Source organism: Sebastes fasciatus, chromosome 2, assembly GCF_043250625.1.
Source record: "Sebastes fasciatus isolate fSebFas1 chromosome 2, fSebFas1.pri, whole genome shotgun sequence".
NCBI lineage: Eukaryota > Metazoa > Chordata > Actinopteri > Perciformes > Sebastidae > Sebastes > Sebastes fasciatus.
Window position 1 is genome coordinate 27827184 of NC_133796.1, and position 26479 is coordinate 27853662.

General features: G+C 40.7%; 1 protein-coding gene and 1 long non-coding RNA gene across 5 annotated transcripts in view; one reads left to right on the forward strand and one right to left on the reverse strand.

Moving 5' to 3' along the window:
* Positions 1–20303, reverse strand: part of lmo1 (LIM domain only 1) — a 33966-nt gene extending 13663 nt beyond the window's left edge. The window contains exons 1-2 of the mRNA XM_074616727.1: positions 19627–20303; positions 656–869 (exon numbers count right to left, since the gene is read on the reverse strand). Coding sequence (XP_074472828.1) covers positions 656–869; positions 19627–19648 — 236 coding nt within the window. The 5' untranslated portion in view covers positions 19649–20303. The remainder of the gene's footprint in view (positions 1–655; positions 870–19626) is intronic.
* The window catches only part of LOC141756885 (uncharacterized), a 219437-nt gene that overhangs the window by 50634 nt on the left and 142324 nt on the right, over positions 1–26479 (forward strand). The window lies entirely within an intron of this gene.

Here is a 26479-nt window from a genome sequence, read left to right on the forward strand (position 1 = left end):
GACAAAAGGTAATAAGTTGCAATGTATCTTATTGCAATACTTAGCATATCGCAAAATAGTGTTGTCAAAAATATCGAAGTATCGATACTGAATATTTGAAACATTTCAGTCCTCATTTTTTGCAGTATTAATACACAAGTACCAGCTGTGCTTTCTTTTCTCTTGTTCACACTGCTCTTTATCTTTTGATAAAAATCGGATATTTTATGCCTTAAATTTTTCTTGTGGTATCCAAATATGGTATAGAATCTTGATATTTTTGAAGGTATTGTAATGAAGTGAGAAATTTCAGTATCGTGAGAACACTACCGCAAAATGTTTTGCGATAATATCATATCGGGGGGCCTCGGATGATTCCCAACCCGAACATTACTCTCTGCTATATTCATGCTGTAAAAGAATATGACAACAAACTCTCTACATTGCTGTGATGTGGTTCTAACACTGAGGAATTTTTGCATGATTTAGATTTAGATTTTTCGCTGCGTTTCTGTGAATGGGAGCCACGGGAAACACACACTGAGAAACCAAAGCAAACGGTACCAGAAGGCATAAAAAAAACCTTTTGTGATTCTTTCATGTCACAGAGCTTTTGGAATGGCGTGGCTTTTGTGTTTGTTGTGAGTGGAGAGAGGTGATTGTGTGTGTCGCTTGCCTCAGGTAGTCCCTGCGACAGAGGATGAGGTTGGCTTTCGTATAGAGGGTGGAGCCCACCTCCCCCAGGCGGCAGTCACAGCAGGCACATTTGAGACAGTCCTCATGCCAGTATTTGTCCAGGGCCTTGAGCAGGTAGCGGTCTTTAATCTTGCGATTGCAGCCGGCACACCCCTTCTGTTTCCCTTTGGGCTGGACGGAGAGCATCGGCACACCTGTAGTGATAAGGAGACAAACAGCCATGCGTGATTTACGGCGCCGGGAACACGAGTGACTTTTCATGTTCTCTTTTTGATAAGCCGGCTGCTTCTCGAGGCGTCTAAGCCCTGGCCTCGCGCGTGGCCACAGCACACTGCCTACCTGCTTCATATGCATTAAAGAAAACATTCTTCCATGTAGATAGGCGCACAGGTCACATTGGACTACAAAGCCCTGACTTACTTGTTCCACTACGAACATGCTGTAGTACAAAAGTTACATGATCACTTGCAGCAGGTTTCAGAGGAAGGGGCATGTCTTGTGTATTCCTGAGGATAAAAGACACAATGTTTATTTCGCTTACTGCGGTATTTACAGGGAGCTGTGCAGTATGTTAGTTACCTGCCATTTCATCAAAGCCCATTTCACTCAACTGTCTACAGCTGTAAAAGCTCCTCATGGGCTTTGTTTGGTATAGATTAACATTAACCTTTTAAAAAGCCTCTGACCACAAAAACGCTGCTACCAGACCCCAGTGAGATATGTTATGGCCTAAGTGCCTTTTAGCATACACTCACTCTCTGTGTTTCATACATACACACACGCATTTGCACACACCGACCACAAACACACACACAGTGTTCCCCACTCAGAGCATTACAGCCTTTCCTCCTTTTACACTTATCTGTACTCATGTGTCTGCAACGAGCGAGCCTAAGTTACCAAACTCGCAAATTGCCCTGCTGTCACGCAGGTCCCCTTTAAGCGCGCCTTTTAGCCTCCTAAAGGACAAATAAAGTCCATTTAATAACTGCACTAAACACTAATAGTCTATGTGTGGTTGACATTTGTGTTTGGACTAAAAGCCCCCCTCAGGCCGCTGCCGGTACAGAGGCAGGGGCGCGCAGCTCCCCTCTGTAGCACTAACAGGTCTGCCACAGCTGAAAGCACAAGACAACAGCTCTTAAGACACTCTCTCACACACTGAGCTATTGATCCATCTAAAAGAACACACAGTGGACGCCACTTGCCACTCTACTTTCAAAACACATTTCTCTCTCTCTCTCTCTCTCGCTGTTAAAAAAAAAAGACCGGACACTCTGCATCACAGGGGGTTAGGCCAGCAGTTTAGTTTGTATGTGTGGGTATCTATAAAGGCCCGTTTTAAAGACACGTTACATTGCGTTTTATACGAAATGTCACTGTTTTACTGATGCACTTTAGAGATGTGCAGAGGTACATTTTGCCCAGACCAGATACAAGTTTTTATTTTAGCAGGTAGGGGTGGGGGAAAAAATTGATTCACTTATGTATCGCGATTTCTTTTTTTTTTTTTACGATTTTGAAATCGATTCTTTAATGCCAGAATCGATCTATTTGCTTCATTTGAGTCTACACGGAGGTAGAAGGAAGTTACCGCCTTTATTGTTGTAGTTTGAATAACTTGACATCATATCCGTTCCGTATCCATCAACCAAAACAAACCGCAGTCGGCCGCAGCGAGCCGAAATGACAAAGCAGAAAACAGCGGAGGGTCCACGTGGATACGACCTGCACCCTCACATTCTAAATCCAACGTGGTAAACACTACACATACAGTAAAGTATGGAAACACTTTGTGTTTCACACACTGCAGGAAAAGAAGAGCTAGACATGATGGCTAAAGCTGCATGCTAACTCTGTCATGGACAGGAAACATTATCGTATTACAGTAACGTGCGGTCAAGCCAGCCGTCACTCGCATCTCTGTGGTCAAATCGGCCGACGCTACAACTGTAGAGCACCCATATACTGACATTTATGTTACATGTATTCAAACGGCCCCGATGGAGCTGACCATGGATGTTTAAAGAGAACAGAGCGGATGGCAGAGCTAGCGAAAGACTTAGATAACTTATACTGTAAGTATGACGACGTATGGTTTTTCAAAATATGGTGTTAACAAATGGAACTTTATATACAAAATACATATATAGAAATAAGATTCAGTGGATTATATTCACCAGAAGTATAAAACATTACATGTCCTTTTATAAATGTAAAAGAAAATAACACTAATTTGTGAGGGAAATGTCTTTTATAATTTGATTTTGGGGTTGCTGAAAAAAATAAAATAAAATCCTGACAATGACTTTCTTTCAATTCCACTTCTTCCCATGGTCTAGTGTTAACAGAAATCGCAATAAATCATAATATTGAATCTCAATACTTGTAAAATCACAAAACTTAGAAATCACTATACATATCGAATCAGCACCCAAGATCTATCGTATCGTGATGGTATCGAATCAGGAGATAGGCGTGTCGTCCCAGCCCTATGAGCAGGAAAGTATGCACAGTTGCAACAGTGTAATGTTAAAGTGTGAATGGGGTCATTCTTGTAGTTAGAGCTGCCATTTTACAGTAACTTCTGTGGCTCGCTCCGTGATAAACACAACCTCAGCTGGTAACAAGGGACTGCTTCACTCTGAGCACTGTTTTTCTCCGCTGAGCCTGTCAGGTTCGCTCTCTTTCACAAAAACCTTATACCACTTTTCAAAGGACTTCTTTGGAATAGAAAAGCATATTTTTTCTCTCTATTTCTGTCTCTCTCTCTCTCTCTCTCTCTCTCGCACACATCTGCACACCTAAATGGACTCACAAAGTACCTTATTGGATCCAGATTTGCTCTGCAATTTTTGTCCATCCACACATCAATAATGCTATGAATGTAATATAATTAGCATTTCCCCGTTTAAAAAAAAAAGAGAGGTGAAAGAAATAGGAGAGCTTGTTAGTCAAATTTATGGCTTTGGTTTATATGTCAGTGAGTGCTCTGGCGGTGTTGAGCCGTCTTATTTCTTTATCAGAAGTGGAAAGGAGAGGCTAATTGGTCCGGTGCCAGTGATGGGAGCCATCAATTAGTGTTCTACCTGCCCTCCAGCTCCCTCACCTCCCTCCCTTCTCCAAAACAGGCCCCTTGAAGCTGGCACATTAGGATCACAAAACCTGCTATAAATACCAATGTTCAGTGTAAATGAAGCTAAAAAGCTTCAAATTCATGCCACACTGGCTAAGGGCGGACTCTTCTACCTGCATTTCATGGCTTGTTAGGGGAGCTCTCTGCAGGTATGCCTGACAGACTTCTACAGAACTAAAAACAGTCTTAATGAGGAGAGAGAAAATGCATGTGTGCGGATGTGTGTGTGTGTGTACTTCAGAGCTTGTGCAAAGAAAAAAGAAAGGAGTTGCAGCAATTCCCTCGGGGATCACAAAAATCTTTAATTTGCCTTTTATGACACCTAATTAGTTATTCTACTCAAAATCTTTGCTTTAAATAAGAGAACTAATTATACAAAAAGGTCGTTCCTCCACCTCCAGAGAACTACTCCTAATTGGTTGAGACCACCACCCGCCACACACTCCTTAAACACATCACATGTGTGTTTTACATCACGTTTGAAAAGGCCAAAGCTTAACCTATCCTGGAATTACTGTATGCTGCTCACCCCCGTCTATTGGATGCGCACTTTGTTTAAAACGCGGCTCGGCATCATCAAAGTGACAACGCCGTTTGCAGTCTGACGCTCGGATCTTCATGCATAGCATACGTCCTGGTCCTTAAGTCCTTCTGGCTGTAAGAGAGATGTCTCAATGGAGGAATGTCTGTCGGGAAACTAGTACGCACATTCAACTGACGCCTCTATCTTGAAGCCATTGCAGGGAACAAACATTGGTTTGATGTCTTCTACCAAAGCAGCCTCTGGAAAACAGCTTTAATAGTAGTGTAGCAAGCAGTAGCTCAAACCTCCTAAACAAAGAGCAGTGACAGAAAAAAAAATGAGTGTGTAAAGTAAATGTCTTTTCAATTCCCTTAATGCCACGAGACATTTTCTTGCACCTGTCACCACTCCCGGCGCTATGTGAAACTGTGGAGGAGAACAGCAACCTCCCATGCTCGCCACCTCCCAGAAAGAAAAGCTGCATTATGAAAGGAAGCAGCAGCCTCCACTTAATCCAATCCATTTAACAGATACAAGTGCCACTGACCTTCCAGTGTCATTTGATGTCACCAAAAGCATGCCTCTCCACATCACGATTCATTCTCCAACAAGGGATGCATTTTACCCCTCAAAGTGGAGAGACAGCACTTGCCCTGCCAAATATTCTTCCTGAGAGGGAATTTAATTTGCCATTAGTACTGTGTGTAGAGGCCTGTCATCTCCCCCTTCTACCATCCGTCTACTTTCTTTAAGATTGTATCTTTCAAGAATATGTAGTTAGTTTTCCTCAGCCCAAGCAGTCTGTCAGAGCATGTATTTTCTATTATAGAGATAGCATCCGATTTCTATGTTACCCCATTTAGACTTCCGTCTTTTACAGCTATCAAAAAAATCACATCAGTCCACTAACCTTTTTTTTTTAATATATTTAAGGTTTTAAAAGAAAATACACTGTTTGGAGCACTGAAATGTTTGAAATTAGAGAAATACAATCATCACACACCTTCAGAATGGACGAGAGTGTGTGTGTGTGAAAAGAAAGATGATCATTACCACTAAAATGTTTGGTCGCTAACAAGTGAGCAGGTGCTTCCAGACCATGCTGCATACAGTAATGTATACAGTATGGGTCCCTGAGCCATCAGCCATGCTGTGTCATGTCATGCGAACTAAAAGAAGATTGGTTATTGCCTTGGCATCAACTGCAGAACCAGGAAATAATAATAACCATAATAATAATTCTAACTGCTAAATTCAACACTGACAGTGTTACTGTCTGTATTTCTGCTCTCTCTCCTATTACATAGTTTTGCTGTACGAGGGGTTGCAACCGGTAATTTATTATTTTCATGATTGATTAATCATCAGTTATTTTCCGGATTCATTGTAATTGTAATTGCGTTGTTAAAAAGTGAAACATTCCTGTTATATTTCCCACAGCCCAAGGTGATCTATTTAGCTAGCTCGTTTTACTCGATCAACAGACCAAAACCCCAAAATATTCTGTTTACTGTCATATACAGTATGACAAAAAGCTTTGAATCCTAATACTGTATATGAGAAGCTGGAACCAGCAAATGTTTGATTTTTTTTTTTTTTTGAAAAGTGACAAAAGTGATTAATCAATTATCAAAATAGTTGCAGATTACTTTTCTGTGGACTTTTTCTGATCGACTAATTGATTAATCGACTACCCATCACAGTTTCTCAGACTCTAAGGTGTAGAGTTGGGAGTTGGCAACATTTTAAATTTGAAGCCGACAAAAGTGGATGAACAGATGAGGCAACATGAGTTGTCCTGCTGAGTGTGATGCTGCTTTGCTCTCAGCTACTTCTTCTTCTTTAGTGTTTATTGGCCGATAGCAAACCAGCTTAGAAGTGCATTACTGCCACCAAGTGGACTTGAGTCACTACATTCTTATTCATAGTAGGGATGTCACGAGAGCCGATACTTTGGTACCAAGTCAATGCCAAAATTCTGAAAACGTGACGGTACTCATTTTTCAACGGGACTCGAGACCAACGTCGTCCCGGTAACAATAGAAAATGTGTATGGGACGAAGTAAACTACTTAATTTCTGGTATTGTGACATCAGTAATTTGTGTATGCATGAAGTGCGACAGTGGTAAAATTTAGTATCCCGGTCCGCTGTTTGACTTAATATGAAATCAGTTATCAAATAATATCAAACCACCTACATCATATGAAACTACAAAACCTAAGGAATCCATTGGTGTCAATCATGTCATACTAGCTTGTCGCGAAGGAGGCTAAATAACGCTCCAAAGCTACCCTAAATTTTGGTGGAAGAACTGGCATGGCCATTTTCAAAGGGGTCTCTTTACCTCTGACCTCAAGATATGTGAATGAAAATGGGTTCTATGGGTACCCACGAGTGCCCACTTTATGATAATCACATGAAGTTTGGGGCAAAAACCATTGCAGTTTTTGCATGTCGTATAATTGTGTTGATTTGCCTGTTCTAAAATGGTGTATTTCTGGTGTGTTCTGTATACTATGACAGTTTTTCTAAATTTAAATAAAAAAAAACGCAATATATGACCTTGATTACTGTATCGCAATATATTGCAATATAATGAATTGTTACCCCAGTATCATGATACGTATCGTATCCAGATTATTGCCAATACACAGCCCTACTACTAAGGTGTCGTCTTCAGATTGCTTGTTTTGTCCGACCAACAGTCAAAACCAAAATTTATTCAAATTACAATTATATAAAATTGAGAAAAATGCTAACATTTGAGAACTGATTAATTACTAATCAAAATGGTTACCAAATTATTTTAATGTTGATCAACTTTCAAGTGCATACCACAAAATGATCAGGAAAATGACTCACAAATTGATGGTTGTCCTTCACTGCACTACTACACACACGCTCCCAATGGAACAGCTGCTCTTACAGGCACTCAGCCTTAATGGCAGAAGGGACAGTTGCATCTGATTCTGTGTTTTGTTAAATGTCTTTTGATCAATTAAAAGCACTGACGCCATGGTGTGATGCAGACTTTGCCGGTTCATGGGGAGGTAAAGGATCTTGATGAGAATCACTCAGCCTTCCTGACACATGGGGAGGGAGGTGGGCTTTTAAGGAGGTGGGAGCTGGCCCTGGGTGGGCCTCCTCTCGGGGGCCTCTATAATACCAACTCCCAGCTGCAGCGAATAAGCCACCAGCGTGGTGAATATACAGACTGGGATGCTCAGGGAAATGAGATACTATATTACCAAATAATTGCATTTAGCTGAAACAAGTGCATTTGTCATCATCATCATCATCATCATTATCATCATCACCATCACTTAATTCAACCAGACATTAATGGCCTACGATGAATCTATTAACTGCTTACACGACCGAATGAATCATCTAAATCTTAAAATCTAAATATATATTATATATTATTACAGGAAGAACTATTTAGGAAAAGTGGAAAATCCAAAATACTACTATGGCACAGTATTACCAAAACTCTCAGCTCTCTCACTCTTTTATTTTCCTGCCACCACTGTAAATGTCGTGGCCATGGCGATCCCAAATAAAAATTGTCCCTAGGCCAAGGTGTCTGCCGCTAAGGTTAATGGGGATCTCATGCAGATGTCTTGCTATTGTGTGCATGAATCAGCCCCTTTCATTCAGCTCCCGTCATCGCTGTAATTGAGCCCATAGACACGTTTCTCTATTGCCAAGACAAAACACAAGACATCTGGTAATAACATCAGCTGGAATACACATGCCAGTTGAACGCAGACTGATGAGTGTATTCTGAATGATAAACAAAATAAACACCACTGATTCAATGTGTGATTCATGTTTCTATCCTTAGTTGGAGCATATGCAAGGAGTAAAAAGAAAAGATATGCATGAACACACGCTCACAGAGAGACTCTCTCAAATTAGGTAGTTTCTTACAAGGCCCAAGTCAATATTACATTTCATACTGACTGTGTTTTTTTTTCTCTTATAGTTCGCTGTAAGAGCCTTCTATGTTACTGTACGGCGTGCTACATTTCCAGATGGTTATGTATGAATGCTGGGGTCTGTGAGGTGAATTCTGGGACTGTATGCATGCTATGATTATGACATAATTAACACCCACAGTAAGTGGGAGAGAGAGCAGACAGGGCTGGTGCGGATGAGGAGGGGACTGTTCATTAACAAGATGCACTCTCTCAAACTTTGCAGCTTGCCGTGGCTAATAAGGCCCGGTGAAACGGAGCCCAGCCGTCCCTTGCATTGACCCTGGCACTGCCCAGGATAAGGGAGGGTTTTGTCTCCTGGAATAATTGCTCTTTTCACATGTTACAAGTGTCCTGACCCCCACGGTCGGCAGCCACTTTCCCTACCATAATTACTCCTGATCCGCTCCAAATGAGTCAGCCGCATTAGGGCTGCAATAACACTGGCCCAGCTTCAAGCGCGGCATGGGGAGTCTCAGCAGAGCAGCCTGGAACAGGACTGCCTTTTCTCCCAGCCCACGGTCATTTCCATCACGTCAGAGGTGCATTTCTTACACTTGAAGTCAGCACGAAGGCCCTGGGCCCTTTTCTGAGGCTTACAGAAGGCATTGTTAGCTCCTGGTGCTCACTACTCACTGCGGTTTTGGCACCAGACTCCATCCCAATTAACGGAAAACTTCATTAGGGTGTTTTTTCCACACTTTTCAGCCCCCTATTATTTTTAATTTATTCACATGGGGTTAATTAAAAGAAATGTATCACAGAGATATGCAACAGCTTTCTAATTAAATTCATTGCAGCTTTTTTTTTTTTTTTAAAGACATGAAACTGGCAGAGTTTCCAAATTATTACAGAAGGCGACTTGTTCCAACACTTGGTTGCTCAGTAGTAGGGGTGAGATTAGAGCTCTGCAAGGTAAGCTGTCAACAGCAGTGAGAGAGGGAGCTAGAAAATGAGAGAGGGAGTAAGATGAATGAGGAGGAGGAGAAAAGATATGGTTTTATCATGCAGGGTTACCCCCAAATAAACCCAGGAGAGCTCTTAGAGAGGGAGGACCGTCTGAGTGTTGACACAGCAAAGAGAAGATTTGGTGTTGCATCTAGCCAATCAAATGTGGGCGTAGCGTTGGGCTTTGGCTGCTGTTGCTCTGAGGTGTTTAGTTCTTGAAACCTGCCATTTTACCATTTTTCATTTAAGTGCAAGCTGTCAATAACGGAGAAAGGGAATGCATCTTCATTTTCAATCCTCATACATTTTTTTTCAATAGTCTGAGATTGAATAAAGGAAAAATCCATCTATTCTCAAACTATACACTTTGATAGACGAGGCAATCTTATCTGCCACTTCGTGATTCGTCGCAAAAATAAAGTAAAAAAAATCAAACCGTTAAGACCTGTCACAGCCACCTTCCGCCATCCGGAACAGAATAATGCACAAACACTTTTAGTCCACATTAAAAATGCATTTGGAGAGGAATAAATGTAGCCCTCTAAAGTTTGTGTCACTCACGAGGTCAGGAAGTGATGTACAAAATCCTCCCCACTCCCCAGCAATTACTGCACACTTATTATTTCAAAGGATATGCCAGGAGACAGGTGTGCCATTCAGGGTCCTCAGTGAGTCGAAAATGGAAGGGGAAGAAGGGACGCCATACTGTGGTGCACTGTGTGAGGCTCTTTAATCTTGAATAATGCAAATTCCCCACAGGGGGCAGTTATTTGGCAGCACCGGCCTCTAATGTCATTTAAGCACCTACTCCCACACCTGATGGGGTAAATAATGAGGGAGGCTGGTTGGGGGCAAATCTTCCTGAAGATTGGGTGGGACGGTAAACTAAATGCCTCATGTAGTACAGCCTGTCCTAAATCTCCCAAGAGAGGAATATTATAGATGATGTTTCATTATGAAGATGGCTTGCTTTTAATGAACACTTTTATATTACCTCATAATATAAAGACCAGGCCTTTTTTCCTAAAGGAGTCATTTTTGTTACTGGCTAAAATCAAATGGTAATTCAACTACTGGTCTAATGATATAAAATCCAAAGAGGTGTGACTGGAATGAAGGGGGTCATAGAAACAAAGTTCAATGGGAATGTGTGTGGACGGCGGCTGACATTCGCCTCTGAATTTGTAGTTGCAAACAGCGTAGTTAGGCACTGATTAAATCAGCAACTTCAATATCCCACACCTAATCTACTAGCTTTAAGAGGGAAAGAACTACCCCCCCTTTAATCACAGACTTTAATTAGCTATTTAAGATTTTATTTACTGAAGGTCATCCAATAAGAGATTAGTTCTCAGCAAGTTGGCTCTTATTTAAGAGAAGGCACCCCAGGCTGTTCTATTTACCAACAAGATAGCTGTAATATCTTAAGAATGTGCGAAACCTCCGTCCTCCTCTATTCCTCTGGATTCTTGTACTAAAAAGCAGCTCTTACAGTAGGAGGCTTTTTTATAAATGCATGTGGTGTTTTGTTTTTGCAAAAAAATAGCAGAGTAAAGGTCATTTTAAGTTGGATTAGAACTACATATTTTATGCGAATGTGCAGCAAAACAGAAGAACTGCAAGTTATAGGCCAACAAAATACCAGTTGTCCAGTAGCATGAAAACAACTTTAACTGCTTTAAAGTTCACATGTTATTGCACTGAACGCCGTTTTTATCCTCTGACTGGGAACCTGCATTCCCAGAAGAAGGAAAATGGATCAGAAATGAAAAAGGATACTCATAGTCTGAGATGCAGCAAAGATTAGGAAGCTCTAACTTGAGGCCAAAGCTACTTTTTGACACTGACGCCTGCAGAAAATTGAATACCGCAACTGGGAAAATAACAGAAGATATTTACAGTGAAACAAGACTGAAAGAGTAAAAGTCTAAAAGCCCCGCTAGCGGCCCCTTGAGGCTGTGCTGCTCCTCACACCCACCAGAACAAAGTGTTTTACTGACCAATCAACACTGTCATCCTCTCACACAGGCAGGGCCAAAATCAAATGAAAAATACTCAGCAACAACGATCAGGGCTTTGTCAAATAGGAAATATGGCATCGGCAAGAATTCCTGCTGGCACTGTGATATGTGCACTGTAGAGAGAACACAGCAGGTCAGGTCATCAGTGGCGGCCGGCCAATAGAGGGCCACGGGGCCTGGCCCCACCCACCTTGAGCCACCAAAAAAAAAAAAAAAAATTATAAAATTATTAATTATAAAAATTCTAAAAATTCTAAAAATTGTCAATATGTGTGTTTTTGACCTATGGAATATACCCGTAATATTTGTAAAATAGGATAACTGCGCCAAATATCTGCTTTCCTCCTTGAACTCTCTGCTAGTGCACCTCTCAGCTGCTCTGCTGCACGTGCACTTTCTGGGGCCAAATGGATTTGGCCCAAGGAATGCGGGTCTAATAAGCAATACAGCCAATCACTGATTAAAGATATATAATTACAAGCATGAATGACATACAATTCATCCAATCAGCGCCGTAAAAAAGACTTCCGGGAGGGCCAAACTGATTTGGCCCATGGTGTGCGCGCGCACGTTCACGTGTGTCTCTCTCTGTTCTCGTCAGGGCTCATGTCAGTTCTCGCATGATCTTGTCTTCTCGTCTCTCGCTTCTCTCCACTTCTCTTCTCTCACAGCCCATTTCCTTTATAAATGATCTGTCGTATGTTATATTAACATACTGAATTGTATGAATAAGATGTCCTTATGTCAGTGTTGGAATAAATGATAAAAATGTAACTGCAAAGTAGTAATGCGTTTTTGATACCTTTTTTTGCATTGAATCGTACTAGGATGTTTGTTGAAATTGATTGGCCCTACCCAAAAAAAAATCCACCGGCCGCCACTGCAGGTCATATAGCTGAACCCTTTATTATTACAATAATACAGTACTGTATTTCTGCAGGTGTCCATTTACCCACGTTTATCATACTGTAGACCAGTGCTAATCAAACCAATCAACACCTGATTCACACAACTTACGAGCATGTGAATGTATGTGAAAATTGTCTCTCAGACCGCTCCACATGTTTGCCTTTAATTGGAAAATTCCTCAAGAATCTGATGAAACACTATTATTGTAATTAAAATATAACACATTTTACACATGTCCACACTCCAAAATCCTGCACAGTTTACGTGTGTCTTCCTACTCCCATCAGAACAAACACTCCCATACACACTAGAGCTACACTAATAAACGCTTATCGGCTCCTTGGACAAAAAATGCCAAAGTAGGATTTTCTTTGTAGGGCATACAGTATATGTGTGTGTGTGTGTGTGGGGGAGGGGGGTATATATTTTTAATTTAAAATATTTTATGGCGATTAATCACATGATTGTCCATAGTTAATCGCAATTAATTGCCCATTTTTTATCTGTTCAAAATGTACCTTAAAGGGAGATTTGTCAAGTATTCAATACTCTTATCAACATGAGTTGGCAAATATGCTTGCTTTATACAAATGTATGTATATGTTTATTATTGTAAATTAAACAACACAAAACAATAACAAATATTTTCCAAAAACCCTCACAGGTACTGCATTTAGCATAAATTAATATGCTCAAATCATTACATGGCAAACTGCAGCTCAACAGGCAACAACAGCTGTGAGTGTGTCAGTGTGCTGACTTGACTATGACTTGCCCAAAACTGCATGTGATTATCATGAAGTGGGCATGTCTGTAAAGGGGAGACTCGTGGGTACCCATAGAACCCATTTTCATTCACATATCTTGAGGTCAGAGGTCAAGGGACCCCTTTGAAAATGGACATGACAGTTTTTCCTCGACAAAATTCAGAGTAAGCTTGGAGCTACAACCTAAAAATTTGCATTAAAGAAATTAGTGGCATTAAAATAAATGTACGTTAATGCATTATTATCGCGTTAACTTCGACAGCCGTAATATACTGTATATATACTATATATCAGGAATCGTATCAGATTTTTAAAACTCCCAAAATATTGTTGTTGGTATCGGCTTTAAAACTGACTGTTTCAGGAGAGATTAAACAAGACCTGTTTAATACCGAATGAGTAATCGTAAATAATTTAGCTTTCAGACATGAGAAGGCAATAAAAGACGTCAGTGCCATTATGATGATCACACATGACATAAATAATGCTCCATAAAATAAACATATTAATATTCAAGTTTCTTCTGGGTCTAAAATCCTTTCACATATGTCAGTTATGCCATATGTCAGTTATGCCATATGTGTTTGATTTCCATTGAGGCTCAACTGTGCTTACGTTGCCTTAGAGTGTAACAGGTGACATGTTATTTTATCACTACAGGTAGAATATGAAATCTTCTCTTCAGTAACATTTTCTGGGCGTTCTGACACCTGCCAAACAACTATAGCTGGTGACATTGTAGTTTTGACATCTGCTCATCTCAAGAACTTTGCTGCACGTCATTCCCCTTTCCCATCTTCCCTGTCTTCTTTACTAAGCCTATGGTGACAGAATAAAGGAGAAATTATTTTCCAGAGAGCAAAGAACAAGCTTTACAGAGTGCATCAGTATGCCAAACAAAGTCGGAACAGAGAGCGTGCAATAGGTAAACAGGTGAATAAATATCTTTATGTGGGGAAAAAAACGGATGAGATGTTGCAGGAAGTGTGCGCATGTGTGTTTGCAGAGGCATCAATGAGAGTCAGCTTTGCAGTGACATGTGGCAGTAACACCGGCTTCAAACAGGCTCAAACCGATGAATAACAATGATTATAACTATATATATGTATAAATGTGTATATATATATATATATATATATAATATATACTATATTTATAGGGATGTAAGAAAATATTGAAAATATCGAGTATCGCGATATTACGTTTTGTGATAATTCATAGTTTACATGCAAAGATTAACTGAGTCAATACTTCGTCATTTGCAAAAATATGCGCTCTCCTCTCAAAGTAGTGCTATGATGTTGGATGTTACAGGGACTGTGATAAATCCCACTGTTCTGATTGCATAAAAAAAGGAAACTTTTTTTTTTACTCAGATTTGTAGTGGTGAGTTTTTTACTTTGTTTGTGTCCGAAATTCCATACTAACATGCTATTTAGTACGCTAAAACCTTAGTATGAAACCAATAATACGCAAATTGCATACTTTTTCATTACACTATGCAATACTAGACACTATGGTGGCATACATATCCCACAATGCAATGCGGTAGTGACGACAACGTTCATAACAGACAATGACTTACAGCTCTGTAACATCTATAACACTTCAATTTAACTGTATAAGATTTATCTTTGCAAGGCGTAATATATATTTAAAATTAATTCAGACTTTGATTCTCACAAACCGTTGTTTTGGTCACCTGAGGTTGGCACGGGTTACCATGGTTACACGTCTCCAACCTCTCAGGAAGTGACGATGTATATTACTGCTCAGTGCGTCCGAAAAGAAACACACTACTGTTTATTCACACAAAAGTATGTTGAACACATATTGAGCATGTAGTGCATAGTATGCGATTTTCGGACGAAGCCTAAGACAGTTTTCCTATAATTTGATTTTAAAAAATCACAATATATCGCCTTGCTAACAGTATCGCAATATATTGAATTGTAACTCCTGTATCGTGATACGTATCGTATCGCCAGATTCTTGCCAATACACAGCCTAAATATATCTAAATATATACGGTGGGTCATTGTCATTAAAGCTGGATTACATGTTGATAAATACAGTAATATTCTTTAGACCGGCTCAACTATGTATGAGGTTATTGGGGTTTATTTTTTGCAGGCGAGAATAGCTTTGCGTCTGTGCAACATCAACATTACTTCAGTGCATGTCTGCATTTGTCTCAGAGCTCGCGATAAGACGTTGGGTTTCTCCAAGGTGGTTTAAAAGTAACGATTTATCTCAACTTGTCAGCACACTCGTGGATTCTGTAAAAGGTTCCATTGAAACATTTGGACTGACGTGTGTGTGCGCCCTTGCGGCTTCGGCCTCATATAATTTTCAATGTGGCATCTCTATCTCTGCAACCTTCACTATTCTCACACTCAACTCAACAATATACCAGAAATTCTTCATGACATTGAAAAAACATTTAGGGGTGAATAAAAAGGGTCAGACTTTGGACAACACAACAGGGATGGTCCGTCCCCTGTGATGCTTGTGGTAAACAGATCTTGTTGTGACAGTTTGTGTGATAATAACATGGCTAGCATGTGGCCTCTGGCAATAATAAAAGGGATGCTCTTAGAGCTCAAAAATGCATAATTGAGTTTGTGTGCCTCACTGATGAGTGCAGCCATTTACATCAAAGGCAGGTGGGCGCGCTCGCTAACACGTGTCTCTTAAGTCTCAATTCAGTCCCTTTGAATTCCACTAAGATTATGGAAAATGATACACAAGTCGAGCACTCGTACATGTGAAACGATCAGGGCTGATAGGGATCTAGAGGTTTTGTGGTGACAGACGAGATTGTCTCCAGTGAAGAATTCTGCATTTGTAATATCAGAAACAGATTCAATTAAACACTCATAGCTGAAAATTGTATAAATGTGATTTTGTGTTAATTAATGAGAATAGCTTTAGTATAGTGCACTGAGGGTGTAAACCATGTTGCATGTCAATGCAGAGCACTGTAGTTAATGTTATTATCACATTCATACTGTGTGTTTTGGTACTATTTTGTTATGTGTATGCTCATAAAAAAGGAGATTTTCCTGCATTCATTTGTGCACAGGTTACATTGTTTAAAACACACAACTGCCTCCTTTTGACAATCTGTGTTTACGACAAAATTGGAAAAGTACTGCAAAGGCGATGCAGGTGCCTGTCATAAAGCTGTTTAAAAGAAACCGTAGTGACTTTAAGAAATATCTACCCCAGCAATGTGTTTGTAATATTGTTCAGGGCCCAGAGCACAAAAAACAGACGTAATTTCAATATTTGAAATGGGCAAGTTTAATTTTGAAGTAAGAGCAAACCAATAAGCTGAGAAAATAGCAAATACGGGGGAGCAAATTGCATTCCTTTGGAAAAGTGAAAAGACTTAAGGAACATATAAAAGTAATCTCCAACTGGAAATTAGAAATCAAGCCTCAGAAACCAAATAACAGAAAAGAAATATTACTGTCCACTTTCTAAATCAATATAACATCGCTACGAGACAGTATTACCATGGTAACACCGGTAAAGAATGAAGCAATTCTTATTATTTCAAAATAAAAATCGGAGCCTGAAGCCCAAGTTTTATTACAGCAGCCGACAGATCACCAGTCTGCATTCATCTGAAGCGTCGCTTTTCAATCACATGCTTTATGAATGTACAAATTTCACCGGACAGGATGATAACAGGGTCATAAATTAACAAGCAAAGGTAACCAGAAATGTATCAGTATAGCTGGGGGATATTTCCTCTGCTCAGGTCTGCAAAGAGTATACTGTAGTTGTGTTAATGTTCAGCAAAAATACGCCTTCAGTGTGGACCCACTGCAGTTGGTACGAAGAAGGGGAGGAAATGGCTGAGTTGCTTTTTCCTCTCAAATTAGACGCAAATTGGAACCTTCGTATCACAGGGTGAAATAAAATGTTGACGCAGAATTGGTACATGTGTTGATATTATGACCTGCATATTAGGTTATTTCACAGAGCAGTGCCTGTATTCCTTTTACAGTCGACCTCCGTGCTTTCTGACTCGGTGCTTTGCCAGAAAGTGTATATTATAAGTTAATGACTGCATCATCTGAGAGTATGGTGATAAGTTTACGATGTGCATGGAACTTGTGACGGACAAGACGGATAATATCTGCAGGCAGCTACATACAACATGAAATTAATATGAGAAACATTTTATGTTTGATCAACTGATGGCACTCCGTCTAACATTAGGGATGCACCGATACCGGATCGGATATCGGGCCGATACTGACTCAATTAGCTGGATCGGGTATCGGTGACAATGGGACCGATCTATTCAATTCAATTCTATGTTTATATATTATATACATTATATACTAGAATTTTAATTCCTGTTTAAGTTTTGACCAATTTGTTGCTGCATTTAAAGGGTTTACACTTAAATTGTAATTTATGTTAATTTTGATTTTTTTTTTTTTTTTTACCAAGTTGTTGGTGCACGATATATTATTTTAATAATAAATAACAATTTGTCATGTTATCTGTGTATTTATTTGTGACATTTAGTTTTACAAAGTTGGGAAGCAATGTTTAAGTGGAGCCTGATGTTGCCTTACACATAGAATAATGATCCCAGTCGCTTCCACACAGTGGGTCATACAGCTTATTAATTAAACACTGGTATGGGATCGGTACTCGGCCGATACCCAAAACCCAGGTATCACTATCGGGACTGAAAAAGTTGGATCGGTGCATCCATACTAAAATGTTCAAACTCGTAATAGACTGATGCAGTGGGAAATGGTTTGTAACAGGCAGATTTTCTCAGTGGAGCTAATATAAGGGGTCACGTACATTAATTTCCGGTTACTGCTTTTGTTTTCAAAAAGAAGTCAGAGTTCAAAAACCAGTCTGCCAAACAAGCAGCAGCATTACTTTGTTGCCAACCAGCACGTCAGGCTTTAAACACGAGACCAGACACACTGGAGATCTGTTTTATGGGCCACGTAAGGGCTGAAATATGAACACTTAAGCGGCCCGCACAAACACACACACACACGCAGGCATAATGGTGAATCAATCAAGAGAAACAGACAGTAATCATACACATACACCCATGTGGCCCACCCAAAACACCGACCCACACCTCCCTCTCTCCATGTATGCACGCATCTATTTGTGCAAGGCACTAAGTGGATACATTAGACAAGAAGGTTGAATTGACAAGCCTATAACTTTAGAGCCAATAAACGCTAAGAGGCACCACAATGAAAGAGACCAGATCCGAGCAGCTCTGTTGACAACCCGGCCAAAATGCATGGAGCTGCTGGTCGGGCCCAGCAAATAAAGGGTGAAGCTTTTAGGCAATGAGCAGCAGGTGATCTCAGCTTTTCTGCAAGTCCTAATGCTCCTAAAAGCCACTCTCCCTGGTTCTGTAATTGGGCATCAGTAGTTAATGTAGTATTGACTGCATTACATGCTCCTGTGCATCCTTTCCCACTAATGCCATTTGCATCACCTTGTACATTTACCATATTGCTTAGCCAATAACTGTTAAAAGCAATCTGAATCATGAATCATACGGGGGGAACTTTTAGCTAGACAGACATCCAAAGGAGACAATTTACAGTTGAGTTAATTTGGGTGCATTTTGCAGCACAACATGGATTCAGCCAGACAGACCAATTTATGTCTCTGCCGCAATCCTTTTATTGGTTTTTAGATGTGTAAGTGAAAGGATGCTCCCGCTAAGAGATATGAAATATCCATTTTCAAACATAAATAATGGGTTACAAATGCATCCATTACTTTTGGAAGAAGGGGAGGAGGAGCAGCAGCCCTGGATAAACTCAAATGTGCAAAGAAATAGCACAAAGATGTGTGTCTTAAAGGTTAGTCGAGGTTGTGATTGTGCATGTCAGCAGGTGGTCAGCAAAGCAAACCCTCAAAAATACTCTTAAAGAAAGAAAAACATAAGAGGATAACTTCATTTCAGACCACAAAAAAAGCCTATCATGTTGTATAAATGTATTTAAATGCACACACACACTGAGACCTTGAATGTGATAAACGCACTGCACATCTCAACATCAGTTTTAATCCGAAATGGGACGCCATTAGAGTGCGAGTTTGATTTAAATTAAAATTAATTAGATTGCCTCACCCATTAACCTAAATACATTGAAATAGATAAGTAATGCAAGTAGGGCCTATTTGGATGGGAAAGTGAGTGAACGCCCGCACGGTGCGCTATATCCATAATTTGCAATCAAGTTAAAAGCACTCTGCTGTCATCTCCCATCCCGTGGTGATGTCAAAGGCTGCCTCGCTAACTTCACAGACGCAAAAAGCACTTAAGAGAGAGAAGGAGGAGGAAGGAAAAAGAGAGAAGAGAAGAGGAAGAAGCCACATGCACACTGCAGACGTCTGTGTGTTGGAGTATATCCTCAAAACTCTGGGTTACAACAAAAACGCTGCACACAAAATGGCATAAACATGAAACTCTCTTTCTCAACTAAACAGGCTATTTGTGTGTGCAACTTCATGGTACAGGAAAGCAGGTTTCTTCGCGTAAACACGGACTGTCGTGACTAAATGGGGTTGATGTAAAGCTGGAGGCTGCAGGAAACACTTAACGCGTAAAATGTGCACTAGTTTCTAGCATCCTTTCCAGGTTTGCTCACCCTCTTCCTTGTCCAACACCATCGTCCTGAGGAACGAGGAGTCCTTCCCCGGGCGATCCGTCCTCGGCTCCAGCAGGCTGCACCGCTCAGGTTCCGCTCACAGCTGCTGCTTTCTCTTTCTCTCCTGGAAATGGGCTTTGAAAACGCGCGGTTTGACTACCAGACTATACCAGACTACGCCTCGATAGATAAAACCAGAGAAACCCTGGAAAGATGAATTGCCCGTCTGTCTGCACGTTTTCTCCTCCTCCTATCAATAATAATTCATACACGGTGAAGATACGCGGCGGAAAAAATCCCCCCTATATCCTATTCTATATCCGGACTGAACTGCAAATAAAATCGCGATCAAACAGCTCTTGATATAAATTCCATGCGAATAAAAAAAAAAAAAAGAAAACAATGAAAAGCGATATAAATCTAGTGTCGCCTCTCTATCTGGTAACTGTGCGCACACACGGACGATTCAGACTGAACGGCTGAGCTCTCCTTTCAGTGTTAATATTCTCTCTTTTCCTCGCTCTCATTTGCTCCGAGACGGCAACTATATTCAAACAAATCCAATTGCAAAAATCTGACAACTGCTAAAAGCAAACTCACGCCTCTCCTCTCCTCTCCTCTCTCTCTCTCTCTCTCTCTCTCACTCAGTTTGTGTGCCGCGCTCGCCTCTCTGCTGCTGCTACTGAATAAATGCGCGCAGTTTCCAGAGACCCCTCGGATTCCCCTGTTAATTAAATCAATTCATTATGCTCAGATCTGATTAGCAGCCCTTCCCCCCTCTTTGAATCAATTATTCAATACACAAACATAATTGCTTGTGCCAGAGGTGTCTAAGTATTAGCTTATTTAACTCCAAGGACACTAATTACCCCTAGGGCAAGGGAACTTTTCTCATTAATTCTGACAAAACACAAAAGCACAGCTAAGGGAAAGTGTGTGTTAGTGTGCGTGTATGCGTGTGTGTGCCTGCCAGTCTGAATGTGCGTGATAGAGCAGAAGGGAGAGCGCGCGCATGCACGTCAGGTTGTATTGATGCACGGGTGCGCGTGCGTCAGAGAGAGAGAGAGAGATGCTGCTCCATCGGTGCCTGGTACAGTTGGAGTAAACATAAAAAAATGCGCTTATTGTTTTTCTTCTCCTCTACTTTTTTTCTCTCCCCCTGCAGAATTTAATAGAAATAACATCTAATTGCGGCCTATTTAGCGGTTAATTAGTGTCCAGACACAGTTATCATACAGGCAGATAAACAGTCGTTTCAAAAAGAGAGAGACAGCACAACAGATGGGCTGCGTTTTTGATTAGTGGGTAGATAGAAGGTTCAGTTTCGAATCTGGTAATATAATTGTTGCCTGTTATTGCCAAGATGAAAGTGTTGCTGTTTCATGGTGGAGCCTTAAATAGCACCACTTTCACTTGCCCTGCGGAGACTGTTAACCAATTAAGGGTGAGATCCAACAAAGATTAGCCATTTAGGAGAGTGGAGTGGAGTATAGCTACAATAACGCTGGTTTCGTCAGCAGCCAGCAGGCTGTCTGTGGTGTGAGCTCGCTCAGTCTGTCCTTGCCTTCTGTTACGTTTTGCACCAACCCTGCACATTATCATTAGCTACTCTATAATCAAACGACAGCAATAATAAATAATTGTGATAATAATTATGCTCAAACTATTTCAGATCAAGGGCATTTTTTAGTAAGATGTCTGCAGTGAAACCTCATCTGTGAAGATAGAGTTATATCTGTATAAACTGGGGGTGGAGGTAAAAACTTGTATTCCGGATTGTTCTCATACATCGTTCGTAGCTATACCTACGAAAAGTAATGCACTGCAATTCGTATATATCCCATGTAATCCACGTAATTTTGATCCAGCAAGCATAAAGAGTTACAAACACCACGTAAGGAGGAAGTCAGGTTGGATGGGTGGGTCAAAAAAACACCGGACTTTAGCCCAGGAGACTGGTTTGGTACCCCGTGTGAAACCAGAAGTTAACGTTGATTTATTTGTCACGTAACTTCCGTACTTAAGTAACGCCACTTATTTTGACACAAAACACAATCTTTTTCTAAACCTAACCAAGTAGTTTTGTTGCCTCAACCTAACCAGGTCGATCTTTTCCTTAACCTAACCAACTAAATCTTTTCCTCAACCTAACTAAGTAGTTTTTGTCTCCTAACTTCCATACTTAAGTTACGCCAATTCTGGTGTTATTGTAACCCAAACCACGATCTTGTCCTAAACCTAACTAAGTAGTTGTGTTGCCTAATGCCGGGCACATACTACACGAGAATCGAGCCAATTTTGGGCCCGATATTCCCCTCCCGACAATCGTCTGCAAAGCCGATTTACGATCGGATATCCTGTTGTGTGTGGAGAACCCTGAGGGTACAACCACTGCCGCCATTGCGGCTGCGGCTAATGCATGAGCTAATGCGAAATGCGAAGCATAAAACAGTAGTAAGATGGACTTCAGAAGTGGAGGACCAACTTGTACATCGTGAGTGTTTATTTAACTTGTCTACATGACTTCATCCATCCTTTGTGCATTTTCAGTACAAAGTATGCTAATTCTTCTACGTCGCTAATTCTTCCTGCCCGTCGTCCGCCATATTTATTTACACTAAAGTCACGTTCGATCGTGTGAGATTTTGCCAGATTTACGTTTTTCTAGTGGGGACTCTTGTTGTTCATGATATATCCCTATATGAGGATACGTTGAAATACAGTATGTGTACAAAAAATAATCACATCCACATAACAGTGAATTTATTTTGAGTTGAACCACATTGTACTGTTTTAGATTCACTTATCACAGTACAGTATATGGTCTACACATTTGATAATTATCCTGCCCTGCATATGAAATAACTTCTTTTTTTTTTTATAGACCCCGCTAATGTGATCATGCACCACAAATCTAAGGTATAAAGCTCACTGTACATAGCCCATAGGGATAATTTCAGCTCTCCGGGCAGCAGGCTGTGGTGAGATTGGGTTGGCCCTGAAATCAATGGCCTGATCCCTCTCTGTCCAGCTTCCTGGCTGACATGCTTGACTTTTCATCTCCACGGTCACATAGATTGATGACTTATGACCGAGAATGTATGTTTGCTGACCTCTAGCAAAGTGAGTGGCACATAATTAATCCAATCATACAGAAAACTGGAAATGAAAGGGGGAAAGAATGGTTCAGTATCATCGGGGCTTGACTTCAAATAGCCATTTGACATTTGAATGTGGAAAAAAACACTATATAAAGACCGTTCACAGAGAGAGCGAAAATGGTGTGTGTGAGGGGTGGGTAATAACGGACGGAGCCGTGAATTTACCACAATTACCTCGCTACTACGCCGGGTTTTGGAGTCGAAAATCATGTAGATGGGGAAGTTTGATGTATATTTAAGTGTCGCTGGTATTTGATCCTCATTTGGGCAAGTGGAGTAGCTGCAGAGGCCGTGTGTCTCAGTCCAACTGAGATTATGTGAAGGCATGGACAGGTTGCAGAGTGGCTCTCAATCAAGCTTCTCATCAATATAAATTACCCACATTACCTTTGTGTAAAGACACAGCATCATGTGTGTGTCTACGATACGTGGCTCATGTAGGCCATGGTGTACTCTTCAGCCCCTCTCACAGTGTCTTGGGTGCAGACCCTTCCCCACTCAACATCCAACAGCGGGGGTCAGTACATACTACAAACAAGCCCCTGAGTGGGCCTCTCTGATACACAGTTAATTAAAATTCATTTCTGAGCATGCATTAGCCATGCCCATCTATTTATGGGCGGCTCTCAAATGCAGCCACTACAAAACAGTGCTCCGTAATTAACCCCACCTAATCAGATAGCGCACTAGTGTTGTGTTCCTATTCGTCCTCAGGCACACAGCCATTGGACGGAGGTTTCAGAGAGAGGATGAGCCCGTTCTATAGTTCAGAATGGCTAAGCAGATTAAAACCTCATATCAAACATGATATTTACAGGCGAGGCTCAGTGGAGAGTGCTCCTTTTATGTGGGATGGGGAGAGGCTTCAGGGCTGGGCTTTTAAAGCCATGTCCCTTAATTGTATTCTGGCTAAGTGGGATGAATGGTGCTTTTTAATCAGACTACTGACGGGGCTCTGTGTTGTAAAAGTATAGAGATGGTGCCTGATAGTTAAGATGTTGAATGATATGCTTTTAGTCCATGGTTTACCCAGCTTCTAGCAATATTCAAATGGCATTAAGCTGACACCTGTAAACATCAGTGTTATTTCCCCTGGTGTTTCTGCTACTGTAGCAAACACCAGTTTGGTGAGCACTTGTACAAAATGATTTAAAGCAATGTCACCATCTTTGTATTGAGTTTAGGCCTGTAACTTTCTTTCAGTTACTCTTTGTTTAATATGTGATTTTATGTTCAGAGAGAAAAGCATTGCCTGCTGCTTGAATGAAGTTTCATTGAACAGTGGGATGTACTTTGTTACTCTGAGATTTAAGGCTGTGCTCCTCCTAGTGGCTGATCTCTGCCATGTTTCCCCCTCACAGTTGTACACAAATGGGTTTGATAGCAGAGGTTTAACACATCACATAATAAATTGTAACCTCTTTTTATTATCTCCCTGGCGGAGCTTCTGAGATGGTATGTGGAAAATAGGAATCTTTTTGATGTAACCTGACAGGCTCACCATATAGGAGGTAATGGGAATGGCATAAGCCCTGCTGTTCACCTCGTCAATTTGAATTTCATGACCAATCAAATGTAGACAAGGTGTCATTTGGTGGGTAGGAAAGAGAGGAGAGTGAATCCCTTTCCCAAACAGTTAATCCAACTTTAATCCTAGTCATTAGGAATTAGACATGCCGAGCTGTCCGGCCGTGCCTCTAAATTACAATCAAACGGTTACCAATTACACAAATTATTGATGGTAGATTCTCTTTTCAACTGCAAATTAAGGCTATTAAGGAAGGCTCCTTTTTAATGCAAAAGTGACTAATTAACCAGCGGATGGGAAATCTGCTGCCCAGATATCAAAAAAGTTCTCAGCACACATTGCAGAAACACAAGGGAACCAATTAGTTTAATTATCAAAACAGCTAATTAAAATTGCACAGTTCCTAATTAGTTCTTTGCTTTTGCCTCTAATTGACAGCATGGAGATAAATGGGCTGCCGATGAAAATGGGGAGAGGAGAAAAACAGGAGAAACTTCGGCGGAATATTTATGCTGACTTTATCTCCGTCTGTGTGGCAGCCCTTTAAAGTGGAAAATTAATGACCTTAATTCCCAAACAGTTTTTCCTCTAACGGTGCTCCCCTCTGCGCTCCTGGTGCACGCTCCTTTGTATGGGCCTGCCACCCTGCCAACTGCTGGAATGGGGGAAAAGGGGTACTTGGGGGTGGGAAGGAGCCACGATTCTCCTCCTAATGTGACAGCTCCCACCTAACAATGGAGAAAGATGAAAGAATGGAGCAGATGTAACCACTGGGAGCGTTGCATCATGGGACCGCAACTCTGTTGCTCTTTCTTTTAAAGCGCCTCTGTCATCTACAGGGGCACTAATTTGTCCCATGAAAAAGAGGGAAGTCTGCCGGGACAGAGATAAAAGACATGTGATGGCCCAGAAAGACTTTTAATAAGTTTTCAAATTAGAATTTTAGATTGATTAATACGATGTCTGGCATGTGAAGTGCCCTTGAAACTTTGCACAAACACATATTTGTAGATGCTACCAAGTACGGGTGGGGAAAAAAATCTATTCACCTATGTGACAAAGCAGAAAACGGCAAAGGGTCCGTGTGGATACGACCTGCACCCTCACATTTTAAATCCAAAGTGGTAAACACCACACATACAGTAAAGAAAGGAAACGCTTTGGGTTTCATACATTGCAGGAAAAGCAGAGCTAGACATCATTGCTAAAGCTGCATGCTAACTCTGTCATGGACAGGAAACGTTATTGTATTATGGTAACATGCGGTCAAGCCCGTCACTCTCACCTCCGTGGTCAAATCGGCCGACGCTACAACTGTAGAGCACCCATATACTGACATTTATGTTAAATGCATTCAAACGGCCCCGATGGAGCTGACCATGGATGTATAAAGAGAACGGAACTGACGGGAGAGCTAGCGACGGACTTGGCGAAGTCAGCGGAAGTATACACGTGTGACTACGTCCGGTTTTCAAAATAAGGTGTTAACAAAGGGATCTGTATATACAAATTACATATATGGAAATAGGATTGATTGGATTGTATTCACCAGAAGTATAAAATATTACATGTTCCTTGTAAATAAAAAAGAAAATACCAACATTTTTTGAGGGAAATGGGTTTATTCTTTGATTTTTGGGTTGCTGGAAAAACTTAAATAAATAATACCTGACAATGACTGATATATTTGACTTCACGACATCTCTGCCTACATACATGCTGAAAATCATTTTTACTGTATAAATGTAGATATTTTCTAAAGTAAAACTCCCTAAAAGTGATATGATTAAACTTTTGTCCTATGGTCTAGTGTTAAAAAAGTTAACAAAAATCACAATAAATCGTAAAATCGAATCACAATACTTGTAGAATACTTAAAAATCGCAATACATATCGAATCGCCACCCAAGTATCGTGATAGTATCGAATCGGGAGATAGGTGAATCGTACCAGCCCTACTACCAAGTGGTCTAAGGACTGCAAACACAACTGAGAACCTATTGTTACATCCTCCTCCAGATTTATTGTTACGGTCCTCCCTCCTTTTTGGTATGATCTGTTTAAAGGTCCTTGAAAATAAAGAAGAAAGATAGATCCTGTTAGACAGAAATGCTACACTAGCAAACCTGAACGACAACCATTTACTGTGTTAGACTTTGAGGGT